The sequence below is a fragment of the Budorcas taxicolor genome, chromosome 1 (genome assembly GCF_023091745.1).
Source record: "Budorcas taxicolor isolate Tak-1 chromosome 1, Takin1.1, whole genome shotgun sequence".
Taxonomy (NCBI): Eukaryota; Metazoa; Chordata; class Mammalia; order Artiodactyla; family Bovidae; genus Budorcas; species Budorcas taxicolor.
The window spans coordinates 118,003,272-118,020,011 of NC_068910.1; the positions used below are offsets into that span (position 1 = coordinate 118,003,272).

Genomic DNA, 16,740 nt, shown 5'->3' on the forward strand with positions numbered 1-16,740 from the left:
TTCCAAGAGGCAAAGATTTGTTTCCTGACCTCTTCTTCTGGAGTTTACACACCAGTTGAATAGCAAGAGTGGGCACAATAAATGAATATAAAGAAAAAAATCAAAGAAGAGATAAAGGAAGATAAGTGGTAGACCAAGCTATATAGATGGCGTTCAGAACTAAAGGATTTTGGGACTTCTCTAGTGGTTGGTGGTTAAGACCTCCCCTTCCAATGCAGGGGGTAGGGATTCGATCCATGGTCAGGGAGCTAAAAACCTACATGCCTGTAGACCAAAAGCCAAAACATAAAACGGAAGCAGACTGTAGCAAATACAATAAAGTCTTTGAAAATGGTTCACATTAAAAAAAAAAACTGAAGAATTTTAAGGAGCCATGTCTAAGGGAAGTGGGGGAGTGAGTTTTAGCTGTGCCTGGAACAAGAATCAGCACTAACCGAAGAAAAAAAAAAGAGGAGCAGGAATCTTCCAGGCCAAGTAGAGGCTAAAATGGGGCTGGCTCTTTGGATGACACATCACTCCATTTCCTTGGCTCCTTCTGTGGGAGGAGCCACTGCTCCCACAGAGCCTCCACCCTCTGCTGTCATCTTCCACACCTGATTTGCTTGTCATACACAAATGCTCCTATTTTAGGAAATTTGGACACAATCTTCACAGGCTAAGCTCTACCCTCTTGTGTCACTCCTCAGGATACTCAGAAGCTCTTCTTTGGCAGCGATGAATACAAACAGTTTAACATTTTTAAATATTCCAAAGAATGATCATTGGTGTCATAAACAAGTGAACCAACAATACTCAGCCTGAACCACCAGATGTCAGCCTTTATACACTAATCAATCTCAACAGGCCACAGACTCAACAAAGTACATGAGCTCGTGAATTCATGATAGGAATTTTCCATAGCAGCCCAGGGTCTTCAGACTGTTCTATTAGCAAACAGAGATGCTCCAAAAAATCTTGCAGTCACTGCTGTACCCACACTGGACCCTACATGTTAGCTGCTCTATATTGTATAGAAATGAGTGTCATCTGGCAGAGCTACTCAAAGGAAAACTAAAAAAAAAATTCTGTTCCAGGTTGAGATAGAGGGAAGATAGTAAGGAGAACAGCTGCTGCTTTCATACCACCAACTGCACCTATGGCAAAATATAACTGTCCAGTTTGTAGAGCTTTCTCTATTTGCTGAGGGCACTTAGGAGTTAGAGACCAGGTAGTTAAAACCCTGCTGGATGCATACCATACTTCATCTAAGCAGGACAGTCTGAGGGGATTGTTTCCCATCAATTTGTTCATCTGGATCTCCAATCACCCCACAGTCCCTCCTGTGGGAGCACTGTTGTCCTCAATGGCAGATGTAATACCTTTGAAACCCAATCAGCTTGTCATTCTTCCCTTCCAGTGACTTTCCGGAGCAGTGGAGACATAAACTCTCTGCCGTGCCACGCGAGGTGCTGCTTGGCCTGGCCCTACCTGTCTGCCCCTACATTACCCCCTCTATTCCCCCACTCTGCCCGCAACAATGGCTGTTATGCTATTCCAAGCATAAACCAAATACACTCCTGCCTCAGGGCCTTTGCACTCACTGTTTCTTCCCTCAGGAAGTTTCTTCCTGGAAGTCTTGGCCTACTTGTTCCCTCATTCAGGTGACTGGAAAAGCATAGCCTTCTTCCCCACCCCCCGCCCCCACCCTCTGGCTTCACTGCACAGCTTGCCAGATCTTAGTTCCCCAACTAGGAACCAAATCCAGGCCACAGCAGTGACAGTGTCAAGTCCTAACCTTTGGACTGCCAGGGAATTCCCAAAACATTGCCTCCTTACCGAGATCTCAGCTGACTCTTAATATCTAAAATATAACCACCTGTGGAGATTCCAGGCTTTCACTGCCATGTGGCCCCATTTCAGTCCCTGGTTGGAGAACTGCAAGCCACATGGTGTGCCCCCGCAAGAAACAAAATTAAATAAGATATGAACTTTCATTGCCCTACCAATTCCTAATTCACTCCATCCCCTCATCCACCTTATTCTTCTCTATAGACCTACCATTGTCTGAAATTATATATTTTTTGTTTACTTATTTGTTATTGTCTTTCATACTAGAATGTAAGCTCATGATGGCCAGGACCTGTGGGCCCTGTTTACTTCCCTATCACCTATCCTTTAAGAAGCAGTGTATACTTAGTGACCCCACAATAAATATTTGTTGAATGAATACATGAAATTCATTCTCTTACCCTATAAGTTACTTTTCTATTTCCATTCATGGCACTTCTTTTATCTTGGTCAAATTACTGAATTTGGGAGTATTTTTGACTCATCATTCTCATTTTTGTGTTCAATCATTGCCAAGACTTTTCTACTCTTTCATGCGCCCACCCCCTTTTCCCTCTATGCCCATAGTGTCTTAGATCAGTGGTCTCCAACCTTTTCAGCACCAGTGACCTGCATCATGGAAGACATTTTTTCTACAGACTAGGTTGGGGGGTTGGTTTCAGTATGATTCCGGTGCATTACATTCATTGTGCGTTTTATTTTTAATCTAATGCTGCTGCTGATCTGACAGGAGAGACGAGTCTGAGGCCTGGAGGTTGGGGACCCCTCCCTTAGACTGTTGTCTCATCATCTTATCCTAAGACTGTTGAATCACTTTCCTCAGTATTTCTGCCTCCAGAGCATCCTGCCTATCACACCAGCTTAACTGCCACTGCCGTCAACAGATCATGACCTCCCATTACCCCATCCCCCTCCACAAAACACCACACCCCACACACTTACTCACACACATGCATACAACACCCCTCAACTTCCTGAGTTTAGAAACCATCCAAATAAGACCTCTACTAGTCTTCTATGAAAACACTTTCCTATAGGTCACCTGCTCTCTCTGTTCCCTGATTTTGCTTTGACTTTTCCTGACATTGTGTACACTATTCCTGCTACCAGAAATGCCCTCCACTCATCACTCTGGTTAAACCCCATTCCCATTCTTCATATCACAATACAAATCCTCCCTTCTATATAGAACTCACATTGACCACTACACACCATAGTAATGTCTCCCACCTCTGGCCTCATCTCTACTACCCACTTAAGGGATAAGTGATTTTAATCATTTAAGGCCTTAAATTATCTAATGCCTTTTAAACACACACACACATACACATTCATTTACCTCTGCTGGGAATCCTACCCACCTCCAAAAGTGTTTGACAAAAGAAAAGTGTTACCATTTACTCTCTACCTATATAAAATTATAGAACATTGGGTCTATATTTGGTTCAATTTCTTACATTTTAGGATAAATAAACTGAGGTCCCTCTAAACAGGCTAGTAGACATTAAACAGTACTTTTCCAGGTCTGATAATCTGACAACTGTCTTGTTTTAGAATGACACTCAGCCCCAGAATAATACACTTACCACGAAGTTCTTTTTTTCCAGACAGAATTTGATAGAATATGTGGTAGTTCCTCTCTCCGGGCTGCTGGAAAATCACCCGGGATTTTTCAAGCAAATCTGCATAATAAGGCATGAGTAAAGATTCAAATGTAGGTGTTCTTGCAAAACTTAGAAGAAAAGTGATCAGACAGTGCAGTGCCTACTTACAGATGTCGATATCTGCAGATGACAGCTTGCCTCTGGCACAAAAGTGCATCCTGATGAACTTGCCCTGAGTGAACACAGAACATAGTCTCCTATTTAACATGTCAAACGGCTGCAATGGTTTCATTATACACATCACTCCCAAAGTAACTATTTCCTCCAAAGTTAAAAAAAAAAAAAATTCCACATGGGGTGTGATGGCACCAGTTAATGTCAAGAAGCAGCCAGAGTGTCATCAGGACTGGCAGTGGGCCCAGAGTCTAGCCTCAGATCTGCTTATCACTGGCTGTGTATTCTTCTGTTTTTTAATTTTTTTATTATTGAAGAGTAGCTGATTTACAATGTTGTGCTAGTTTCAGGTGTACAAAGAGATTCAGTTTTATATATATAAATGTATAATTTTCATATATATAAATGTATAATTTTCATATATATAAATGTATAATTGTTATTTATATAACATATATAATTTCATATATAAACAATTTATTTATATATAATTTACATATGTACATATTTTTTTCAGATTTTTTTCCATTACAGGTCACTATAAGACATTGAGTATAATTCCCTGCACTGTACAATAGGTCCCCATTGGCTATCTATTTTATATATAATAGTGTGTACATGTTAATCCCAAACCTGTAATTTATCCCTCCCTTCTCCTTTTGGCTGTACATTCTTATGTGCATTATAGAATCTCTCCAGGCCTCAGTGTTCTTATCTAAAAATGAGAAAAATAATATCTGCTTGGTATATTCTTTCGTTTACCAGCAAACATTTGTTGAACATCTACTATGATCCAGAAAACCTGCTAGACACTGGAGATACCACATTGGAAAAGTAGGTGTGCCCCAAATCTAAATTCTAGGTGTAAGAAGCAAATGCAACAGCTCTGACTGAGGAATATTTGATGTGTTTTGAAATCAAAAGGAAAGCCAGATGTGAAGGAGTGGAGCAACTAAGAGAAAGCAGAGAAGAAAGCAGAGTCTGAGAGTAGGCAGGCAGCAGGCACCATATTAAGTCAGCCATGTGGCCACAGGAAGGAGTGGGGTTTTACTTTGTGTGTGCTCAGAAGGTATTGGGAGGTTTTAAGCAGAAGAGCAACGTGATGGGACTTAAGTTTCAAAACATCACCTTGGCATGATTATGTATGAGGCTCCCTTCCTTCCTTGTCAATGAAAAGCCATAAGACAGTGTCTGATGGGACAGAAAGTCTGCCCAGAGGTTACAGAGCCCAGGTGCATCAAGACACAGTCAAGGAGGCAGTCCAGTGGGCTACAGCCCCCAGGATGAGGAAGTCAATGCAGAAGGGAAGGCAACCTGGAGGAGGTGAATCCAGGCAAGGAAAGAATCACAGCAGGATGCAGACTGGCAAGGGGAGAGCAGCCACATACATACAGGGTGAGTAAGCCGTTAAGTTAAAAAATGCAGTCTAACAGGATCCATACACACAAACACACATTTGTACCTATATACTCACAAACATGTACATAGGTGTCCCTGCATGTGTATGTGCATTTACACACATATACATTTATGTACTGTCAACTGAAAAAAACTCACAACCTAAAAGTTGAGAATTATGTTTATTCAGTGGACTTACTGAGGACTTAAGCCCGGAAGACAGCCTCTCAGATATCTCTGAGGGACTGCTCCACAGAGGTAAGGGAGGTGCCTGGGTATACAGGAGTCTTTGCAACAAAAACCAGGTAATCAGAACATCAAAAGATGCTGCTAATCAAAGAAAATAGCCCATCTCAAGTTAATGAGTTTAGTGCTTAGCTATTTATGGGAAGATGCAAGAGTCTGGCTCACTGAAATTACTCCTTTGATATGCTCCTTAACTATCTAGGGCCAGTATCCTGCTTGTCTCCAACTTCATGTATGGAGTATTAATCTAAAGAATTTAACCTGGATTTCTTGATTTTTCTATCTCCCCTTTCTTTCTCTTGTCCTTCCTTCCTTCTTTCCAGTCATCCATCTTTGTTTAATTCGCTTTGCTACTTCTTTCCTTCCATCCTTCCAAGGTTTTTCTTGTTCTTGGTCTTTTTCAATTGCTTTCTTTCCTTATTTATTTTTCTTTCCACTTGCTATTCTCTTCTTTCTTCCTTTTATTCTACTCTTTTCTTTATCTTCTTTTGCTTCTCCCTCTTTTCCATCCTTCCCTTTTCCCTCTCTTGGCCTTTTCTCCCCCCAGTTTTATTCTTTAGTATTTAAGCAGAAATTCTCACCACATTCTGACAAATCCCAAATCTATCCGTTGTTTTCTGGACCAGTATTAGTACCTGCTACACAGCCAGATACCACAAGCAGAGGTAAGTGTGGTCAGGGCAGCTCTAAGGTTTTTGGAGGGAAAGCAGTCAAATAAGCAGGAGGCTATTATTTAATCATGCCTAGAGACTCAGCAGAAGCAGCAGCAGAGACTCAAAAGGAAGCCTTTTACAAATTTCCTTGTAAATTATATAATGGCTCCCTGACACTCATTCTTGGCATAAAATGGGTTAGTGACCTTAACCCAGATCGTTTTATCTTGGGACTGTTAGTTATCAAAAAATACTTTAAAAAGTGTTTTTTTTTTTCCCTGTCAAAAAAATCTCCAGTGAAATATATCCAGGGGCAGGGAGTTCATAGGCAAAAGTAGAAACAATAATTGTAGTAAGTGAATTTGGAAGTGCTTACCAAAATGACTTTTACAAGGAGTATAGGAAATTACAAAGAAGAAATTACTTTCAAATCTGTAAAATGTAGTAAAATATAAAACATCATTAGAGTTTGCTGAGTGAGCTTTCCTACTGGGAGTGGTAAGGAATTTTAAAGTATTAACGTATTTTCTTCCTGAAATTGACCACCTAGTAGAAGCTTCTCAGGTACTCATCTTAATTGTATTAATGATGAAGCTAGTAAAATTTTTTGAGGAATCTAACAATATTGTGTACAGTCATCAAAAACCTTTGATGTTCTAGAAAAAATTTTTTTCAGATCTGTGTGCTCAGGCATGAAGTTAACCATTCGCTAAAAATTAAAGATTCCAATATACTGCTCAATTCAGTTACTTACAAAACGAGAAGAGTTGTCATTTCTCAGGGTTTTGGCATTTCCAAATGCTTCCAAGACAGGATTCACTTGTTTGATTTGATCTTGTAGAGTTTCCTTGGATACAGGTAAGAGAAATACAACTGATGAAGTGTTCAGCAGAATTCTGTAATGTGGCAAGCCCTCCATACCAAGGTCAAATCTCATTCTTGTTTTGATAATAAGTGGCCAAAAGCCACTTCCGAATTTGGTAATAAAATATTACTTTGGAATGGGAACTTAGAAAAATAGATGGAGGAAAGACTGACAGTATATGATGCCCCTAAGAGTATAGGTTGGAGGTCATTTACTTGCCATGTTTATTTTTTGGTTGGCATTGGTATGAGTAGGAAAAGAAAGTTGATATTTTACCAAAGTAAATAATAACAAATACCATAGTCTATTTCCAAACTTCATTCCATATACTCCTCCTCATTGCTAATATGCCACCCTTCCCATTCAATCCTTACACCTAGAAATTTATTCTAAGATACTACAGCAGACTCTTGGCACTATCAGTTACATTTTTGCTTGCTATTATTCCTAAGTAATCTAGAGGTTTATACCAAGAAGTGACTTGAAACAGTATTTATTAGTCTTAAGTCTAAATCCTATGTGCTCAGGCTGATGGGGCAAAGCAGGTTATCTACTTTGGGCAAGTCTTTTTTCCCCTCATTGAGTGAGTCTTAATTACCACTTAGCACCTAAACTGCCACTGCCTAAACTTTCCACTGAGTCCCAAATACTCTTTGTATGAGGAGAATTTCACAGTACGTAGTATTTCAGAATCTATAGACTTATAAATACTATGTTCTTTCTATGTATTGTGGGTTTACTTTAAGTAATTGGACTATATGAGCAAAATTTTTCATAAAAGCTTTTGTATTATGTATTGTGTTATGTATTATCACAGGGCTCAATGGTTAGACCAAACAAATGCACACCAAATAACTTAAAATGTACACAAAAATAAAGTATCACATAGTGGATAATAGAATTCAGAGATAACTAAAGAAATTAATCAAATTCAGGAATGTGGTAGCTGGAAAAGAAACTTTCTAAGGTTTGAAAATTGGACTAGATTGCTATTTTGACATACTTTTACTTTGGAAAAACAGCAGGAAACATCCAGTATCAAAATGAAAAGCAAGATAGCAAATTCAGGCATAGAAAGACGAGAGGCTCCAACAGCTCAATAGCTCACTGATTCTGAGCACTGCTCAGCATTGGCACCCCAATCCAGTACTCTTGCTTGGAAAACCATATGGACGGAGGAGCCTGGTAGGCTACAGACCATGGGGTTGCTAAGAGTCGGATATGACTGAGCGACTTCAGTTTCACTTTTCACTTTCATGCATTGGAGAAAGAAATGGCAATCCACTCCAGTGTTCTTGCCTGGAGAATCCCAGGGACGGGGAAGCCTGGTGGGCTGCCGTCTATGGGGTCACACAGAGTCAGACATGACTGAAGCGACTTAGCAGCAGCAGCAGCATTATCTAACCTTATTTTACAGACCAACTCTCATGTCTAGGTATCCTTAGATTATTACCAGTAAGCTAAAGCAAACATTACCAAGTATAAAAACATTTAAATAGAAGGTTAAGTTTTTCAGAACCTAGAATGTGGTTAAAGTTGAGGGTACATCCACTGAGCGTTTGGAATTTGAACCAGAAGGTAGGGGTAAAGGAAGCAGAGTTCTCAGTGCATATTTGAGGAAGTCTGACATCTCACAGTAGCTAAAGGGATTAAGAAATAGTAATACCAAAAGTGGCCATTCAAGGCATTGGTGACCATAGTTTGAACAGAAGATGCTGTGGATCTTAAGTACCTAATTCTCAAAGAGTCCAACCAAGAAAGATCAGGCCAATAAGGGCCCCTTGAGGCAATCTGAAGCAGATTACATAATTTCATGGTTTTGGATGATTGGTTCAGAGCACTTGATGATTTTCCTGAGAGGAAAATATGGGGAAAAAAAGACTTTTCATAATTTTTTAATTGTTCTGTGGCATTGTCCCCTCCTTTCTCCCCATAAGTGATCAGGGCAGAGCCTCCATCATTAGTGGATAGGGCCACCTCACCTTTTCTGCCAATATGCATAAATGCTTACCAGCTTTTCCTTGGATTCACCCGTGGTTGCTACAGTGGCAAAATACTGGATAATATGTTTGGTGTTCACTGTCTTTCCAGCACCAGATTCTCCTCTATGATCAGAAATTCAATGACAGTTAACTGGTTCAGATTACAAATGCAATGAAAAACAAATAATTTTAACCACATTAACTAAGAGGGAGAGTTTTATGGAAATGTGGAACTTTAGAGGGAACTTGAAGGAGAGGCAGACATTTAATTGGTTGGGAGGGGGGGTATATCTTAGGCTAGAAATGCAGCATTAGCAAAAAAAATCTGGAGTAGAGAAAGATCAAAGACTTTTATGAAAATAAGAAGCCTGCCCTTCTTGGTCCCGTTAACCAAAAGGTTAAGGGTATCTTTGCTAATTAGATAGGTCTCCTCATTACCAACTGTTCAAGAGATTGTCACATATGAAGGCTATGACCACATGGCCAGGTCCAACCCTCTCCCTCAGAAGAGAACCAATCAGTCACTCCACCAGGATGTTGAGCTTTACACTCCCCTTTCACCTTTGACAGTCAGCTAGCTTTGTAATATGGGGAGAACACCATGGTGAATTTATAGCCTCACTGCCCAAAGCATCATAGGTTTAAGCTCTGCTTTTATCTGTCTGAAACTCTAAAAAATAAGTCTGTCCTCTCTGGAAAGGATTGAACTCTGACCCCTCTTCTGGCTCTAAGTTTCTGAGACCCTATTATTTTTCTGGGGATGACTAAAGCCAACAGATACATGAGCTGGCATCATCATTGCTTCGGAAGAGCAAGAACTTGAGCATTTCCCTGCCTCTCGAGTCCTAGCCTCTGCCTCAGTCACTGTGCTGACAGTTCACCTGGCCAGCCAGTGCTCCTCCCTGCAGATTAACACACAACATGTTCTCAGTGAAATCCTTTCCTTCCTTCCTCTTCACTCCCTTTTCTTGCCCCTCCAAGCACCATCTTCAATTCCCACTACCTAATGTACGGGGCTTCCCAGGTGGCACAGTAGTAAAGAGTCCACCTGCCAGTGCAGGAAACGCAAGAGGTGGGGTTTGATCCCTGGGTCGGAAAATCTCCTGGAAGGGGAAATGGCAACCTGCTCCAGTATTCTTGCCTGGAAAATTCCATGGAAAGAGGAACCTGGCAGGCCCCAGTCTATGCGGTCGCAAAGAGTAGGACACAACTGACAGACTGAGCATGCAGGCATGAAACACCTTGGCCTGCTCTAGTCTGGCTGCTCGCAATAGCATGTCATCTGTTCAGTGGTCATACCCACTGGACTTTCAGTCTTTCAACCCAATTAGCCAACCAGGGAACTCTGAAAATGATCACTGGGATAGGGAGCTCTCTTCATCAGGAAGATGATTAAGACCAGCGTGTGCACTGCAGGTTCTACAGGATCTTCTAAAATGGGAGGCAGCCTAGTGGGTACCATATGTGGCTAAGCACTGACTTACGTGTTATGACAATTTCCTGAGTATCTTACTATTGCCTAGCCTGTATCTGGTATCTGAAGAACAATTCAAAGGCAGTGAATTTATGTTTCATATCCAGTGGAATGTAGGTGTCTGTTTTGATGGAAAGTCTCACTGCTGGCCAAAAAGTAAAAGCAAGCACTTACGTGAAGAGTATAGACTGATTCTCTCGACCTACAAAAGAAAGGAAAATGTCAGAACATTCTTCTGCTAGAATTTCTATGTATGGTATGAATTTATTCAAAATTTCCTTGGTTACAGTTCGAGAACAGGAGAAGGATTTGCTCAGTATACAGTCAGAAAAAAGATACTATTCAAATGGTACAAAGTAAAATAGATTTTTCTCTTGACCCTATGTAGGCCAGTCATAAGAACATACAAATTCCATCACCATTTCCTTGCTCCAAATATAAATGATAAATGACAAACGGTTGACATATCACTATTTTAAGGCTTTTATTAAGCCTGGTATAAAAATAACTACAGAATAACTTCTTTGTGCCAAACATTCTAGCAGGTGCTTTTTGTAATAAAAGCTGACAGCTACAGGGGGCTCACTCTGGGCCTGCCACTGGGCTGAGCACTTTCAAGGCATTATCTCCCTTAATTTGACATGTGAGCTAATCGTCCCCATAACCCTAGGAGGTAGGCCCTATTTTGCCCATGTTTCATCTGGAAGGAAACAGGGCTTCAAGTGATGAGGCAGCTGTAAAGGCCATGCTCCGTTCACAATGCCTACCTGCCTCTTAGCGACGTGGACAAAAACTAGATCAGATATTTTTACCCTTCATTTTGTAGGGCAGACACTTACTGTGAAGCATATCCTGAAAGGCATTACTGGCCACAGCGAAGATGTGAGGGGGAGCGTCTGATCGCCTCCTGCCTTTATAGGCTGCCGCCACTGCTTTGTGATACACTGGAAGCTGCTTGTGAGGGTTGATGCTCACACAGGAGAGCCCTGAATATGTCTGATGGAAGATCAGAAGAGATTTCTGAAGATAGGTTAGGGATACTTGCAGGCTTGTCAGCTCTTTCACTGTCGGGTAACATTCGCTTGAATATTTACTTACAAAGGAACGAAGAGGAAAAGGGCTTTTGGATTCTAACAGAGAAGGGACTTCGAACAGAAAGAGACAGAACCAGGTTAGAGTAACAGGGGACCTGGGATTACCTCTTCCCTGGGAGAGCTGTCAGCCACGAACTTGTCTGACACACACACAGGCCTTTCAAAGACAAGGAGGATGCTGGCAGCAGGCCTGCTGATTTGAGGAACCCACTCTCAGGCCTTGAGGCCTGAAGGGAATCTGTGTCCCAGCAGGGTTAGGAACGTGATGCTTTAGGCCCTGAGGGGAATAGCTCAGGTGGGTCACTCACAGCAGTGGTTGCATTGTGGCTCCCCAAAGGGTATGTCCACATCCTAATCACCAGAAAATTTGATCTTATTTGGAAAAAGGATCTTTGCAGGTATAATTGAGGCAAGATCTCAAGATGATATCTGGTTGATCCAACAGCTAAAGACCTCATAAGAGACACACAGAGGAGAAGGCAACGTGGAGGCGGGGGGCAGAGACTGGAGTGATGCAGCCACTTGCTGCCCAAAACCAGTACAGGTGAGGACTGCTTCTCCCCTTGAGGGTCTGGCGGGAGAGTGAGAGCCTCAGATCTGTTTATCTGATCTTGGACTCTGGCCTCTAGCATTAGGACAGAATAAATTTCCTTTGTTTTAAGCCACTCTGTTGGCGGTGATTTTGTTACAGCATCTCAGGGAAATGAAGACAGTCATGCAGCAAATCAGAGTGCCCGGGAGTAAGCCAGTCGCATGGCTAGGCTTCCACAGTAATGGGTCCCAAAAGCCTTTCTCTTTGCCTAATCCACTCAGTGTTGCTTTGGCTGGATGCGTCCTGAGTGAATGAAAGGAGCTGAGCAACGAATCCTCCCCAATTCAATGATGATGGGGGAAAAAATCATTCCATTTATTGAGCACTAACTAGATAACAGGCACTGAACTACATGTTTTACCTACATTCTTTGTTTTATCCTTCAAGCTACCGTGAAGAGACAGGCTTTACTGTCCCACACTACTGATAAGGTCACTCCAAGAAGAAGTAACTAGGGACTTCCCTGATGGTCCAGTGGCTACAACTCTGCACTCCCAATGCTGGGGGCCCAGGTTAGATTCTTGGTCAGGGAACTAGATCCCACATGTGGCAGCTAAAAGTTTGCATGCCGCAACTAATTGTTTACGTGCTGCAACTGAGACCCAGCACAACCTAAATAAATAAATACTTTAAAAATAATAATAACTAGTAAGAGACCAAGTTGGAATTTAAAAGGCACTGGTCTATCACTCTCTAAGCCTTGGGCCTTTACTTTAGGATGAATATCTGTGGAAAGGGATATATATATACTAACAAAACAAAACTGGAAAAAGGTAAGGTCCCTCCCCAGTGGGCATTTTGCAAAGATTATCCTTATATGAGTATGCTTAAACTCAGTATCTTTTTTCACCTAAGAGAGGGCTGGGACATCACCAATATGATGCCAGCATGCTGTCAGCAGAGAGGTACATACACGTACATAGATCATCCAATGGTCATAGCGCCTCCTCAGGGCATGCAGCACAGATGCTTCATTGAGGTGAGTCAGTGTTGCCATGTCTTCAATCATTCCAAACTCTGGAGGATTCATCTGCTGAATTTCATCCTCCTTAACACTCAGATGCTGCACAGAGGAGAAAAATATAAGATATATTCCCCTACTGCTTCTGTGCGCATTCATTTTTACCAGGCATTGGGAAGAATATTCAAAGAGTTAAGAAAAAGATGCCTCATCAGAGGATGGAGCCCAAGGAAGTTAAGCCAACCTGTTTCTTCCAAGAAACAGGTGTTCCTCCTACTCATGTTCTCTCTTTGCCCAAAGACAAAGTCTTTAAAAGGGCTTTGGTTGAATCAAAATGTTCTAAATCGCATCGCCCTGATTCTGCGGCTCCCCACTGACTGACGGCCCCTGAGATAACTCACATTATATTGCACATGATCTAGCCCCTCCCTGGATGTCTCAGCATATCCTGAATGTCTAAAAGGAGGAATTTAGGGTAATGGATCAAGCAGACAGACTCAGCCTTTCAGACTTACTTTAGACCTACTCTCTTCCTCAAGCCCTCCCCAACTTCCCCAGCTCATTATTTTTCCATCCTTAAGTCTTTTTACCATATATACAACCTGTACTATCTTGATATTATTAACTCTTGTCTGTGTTTTAATAATTGGCTGTGTGTGCATGCTAAGCTGCTTCAGTCATGTCCAATTCTTTGCAACCCTATGAACTGTAACCTGCCAGTCTCCTCTGTCCATGGGATTCTCCAGGCAAAAATAATGGAGTGGGTTACCATTCCCTTCTCCAGGGGATCTTCCTGACCCAGGGATAGAACCCAGGTCTCTTATGTCTCCTGCATTGGCAGACAGATTCTTTACCACCAGCGATACCATCGGTACTTCTTGAGTACCTTCAATGTCCTTAGCATTGTGATAAGGGTTTTGATAATTATAGAAGAAGAAACCATCAAGATCCCTTCTTCAGATGCTTTTCAGCTAGATTATAAGCATCTGAAGAAGGAATCTTGATGGTTTCTTCTTCTTATCACAATGCTAAGGACATAGAAGGTACTCAGAAGTGTTGATACCTTGATTAACATTGCATTGCGATGCATTGCAACTATCAAATTGTTGCTTAGAGTTACTCTGATAAGTTTCCTAACCCTATTTCCTGTAGCCCCTTTTCCTTGATTAATACATATTGGTATCAGCTAATTGCTCCATTTAATCCCAGTTGGTAATACTTCTTCTAAGGCTCCCACACTTTTCATATTTTTTTAAATCTCATTCCTATTAAGTCTTTTTTGGCACTGTTCAAACAATAACCCCTTTTCTTTTGAGTCCCTTTCAATTTCCATATTTCATGAACTCCTTCTCTCCTGTAGAACATCATCAGGTCTCTTACATAAAAAACCTCCCCTTAGCTCTGATTCAATTTTTCTCTCTTCTTTCAATGCCAACTTTAAGTATTACTCCCCACCCACTGGCTTTATTGCCTTTGTTAATGTTTCAAAGATGAGATGGTTGGATGGCACCATCAACTCAATGGACATGAGTTTGAGTAGACCCCAGGAGTTGGTGATGGACAGGGAGGCCTGGTGTGCTGCAGTCCATGGGCTCACAAAGAGTTGGACACGACTGAGCGACTGAACTGAACTGAATGTTTCAAAGACCAAAGGTGACTGGAAGTGTAGTTACTTCTAATATCAGGAGGAGGAAGCCTGGAGCCAGGGGGATGCAGAGTGGGGCTGGGGGAATGAGACTTCCATTTCTATCATATTGTAACCCCATTATATGCACAAATCACCTTAACTACTGTTTTAAAAGACAGCAGTTTTAAAAAATGTACTCCGAAGAACAAACTTCTCATCTGGAGGCCTAATAAAATTGAACCAGACACAAGAAAGTGCAAAGACAACACACAGATTCGGAGGTAATAATTGAATCCTTCTGTTTCCTTATTTAAGACATTCTAAATTTAACCTTGCCTGCATGTGTATGTTCCTATTGATAAGGACCAAGCTCTCCCCTTAATTCCATTAATTAGTTATATAAAATTTACCTAATTTGTGATTTTTTTAAGTGTAAAGATACTGCAAGGAAGGCATATTAAGACACCATAACGGTAGTTTTTGAGTGGCCTCCAGAATTTTTCATTTCAAATGATGATACTTTGAATCATAAACTGTCCAAATACAAAGATAAGGGTATGAAAAAGATAAACTTTCTTGATAATGATTGTAACTGTCTGTTATAGGATGTGGCCTGTTATGGAGTTGGAATGGGCAGAATTGGAAGGAGACTGGAGAATTACATATGGGCAGGAAATCACCTGTAAAATCCAAAAGGATATGTTAATTGAGTCAGAGCAGAAATAGGCCCAATTCTCCACCATGGAGCTGGCAGGCACCTGAGGTCAATGATATTGACAAAGGTGCTGAGAATGGGCTGTCTGTTCAATGGGCTGTCTATTGCCTGTGGTTCTGAGTGCCTAAGTGACAGGGCGAAGGGGCTGGGGACTGTTACAGCCTCACTACACATTCTCTCTAAGATGCCTCACCATCTAACTTATGCCCCAACATTTGACCTAAGTTCCTCTTTCAAAGGTCATGGGTGACCTCCTGATTCTGAAGTCCAGGGCTTTTCACAAGCCCTAAATCTCTTTCTCTAGCATTTAACATTACTGACCCTTGCCCATTTCTTGGTTCCTCTGACACTGTTCTATTCTTATTCAAATTATTTCCTGATCCTACTAACATAGCTTGCTTCATATTTCCTAAGAAGGACAGTATTTACTCAAAGTAAATATTTCCTAAGGTTATTACTTATTCTAAGAGGTACTTTTAAAAAGAGCTTGAAATATGATGAAAAAAGTGGGAAAGCTGCGCATGCTAGCTAGCATCAGTGAGATTTACCACTAGTAATTGGTTTACTCTGATTCTTCAATGTTTACCATTAAATCTTTGAGAATAAGTGGAGGAGTTTCTTAAAGATGAATGAGTTTTCTAAAGTGGGTCAGTGGCGTCTCCTACCCCAGGTTATTAACAAAACTTAATTATTGAACAGCTAACTTAGTCACCCCAGGGATGAAATAAAGATTTCTTTACCTTTCCGTCTGTTGTCTCAACAAGTAGTCTGCCATCACCTCCACTCCCTTTAATCTCAGCCTCAATATAAGCATTCTTCGCATCATGAATCCAGCACTTTTTCTTCCCTATGGAGGAAAAAAATGGATTCCTAACTACAGTTCTTATAGGAAATGTACATTGGACAGTTTCATACTGACAGATATGGTCTCATTTCTGGGGTGTGCTTATTGACCAACATAGGAAATTGCAAAGTTAGATAAAATCATGAAAGCCCATCCTGAAGATAAACCCACCTAAGGACTGTATAGGACCAAGAAATATTTTAGCCAGTGGAGATTGGAAACATTTTGCTATGTGACAGTTAAGTGCCAACCATTGCCCACCCCTCCATCCCCAGCATTTACCTCCCACTAACAGCTCCAGGTGCTGAGCGATTGGCCTGGTGCTCTTACCCTTTCTAGCTCCTCTCCAAAAAACATCACTCAAGAAAAGTCTGGTTACTACTAAGTGAAAATTTAGGTTACTGTGCATGTCTGTCTGTCAGGGTTTTTTTAGACCTTATTTTGGAATGAAAGCATTAATAATAAAGACTATTATATGGTAGAATTGGAGGCGGGGGATGATTGAAGAGAGAGAATGAGTTATTTCTGTCATACATCTTAACTGATTGATATTTTCCCCATATATTATTTTTTTTCTCTCTGCCTCCTCTACTCCATGTCTCACACGTTAGCAAAGCAGCCCTATAAAGGGATTAACCAACAAGAGGCACTGGGTGAAACAAGCCAGAAATCTTACGAGCAGCT

General features: G+C 41.2%; 1 protein-coding gene across 1 annotated transcript in view; it reads right to left on the bottom strand.

Annotated features, from left to right (window-relative positions):
* The window catches only part of MYH15 (myosin heavy chain 15), a 154,037-nt gene that overhangs the window by 127,058 nt on the left and 10,239 nt on the right, over nt 1–16,740 (bottom strand). The window contains exons 2-9 of the mRNA XM_052644929.1: nt 15,953–16,059; nt 12,829–12,972; nt 11,063–11,219; nt 10,398–10,425; nt 8,779–8,872; nt 6,657–6,749; nt 3,600–3,663; nt 3,414–3,509 (exon numbers count right to left, since the gene is read on the bottom strand). Coding sequence (XP_052500889.1) covers nt 3,414–3,509; nt 3,600–3,663; nt 6,657–6,749; nt 8,779–8,872; nt 10,398–10,425; nt 11,063–11,219; nt 12,829–12,972; nt 15,953–16,059 — 783 coding nt within the window. The remainder of the gene's footprint in view (nt 1–3,413; nt 3,510–3,599; nt 3,664–6,656; nt 6,750–8,778; nt 8,873–10,397; nt 10,426–11,062; nt 11,220–12,828; nt 12,973–15,952; nt 16,060–16,740) is intronic.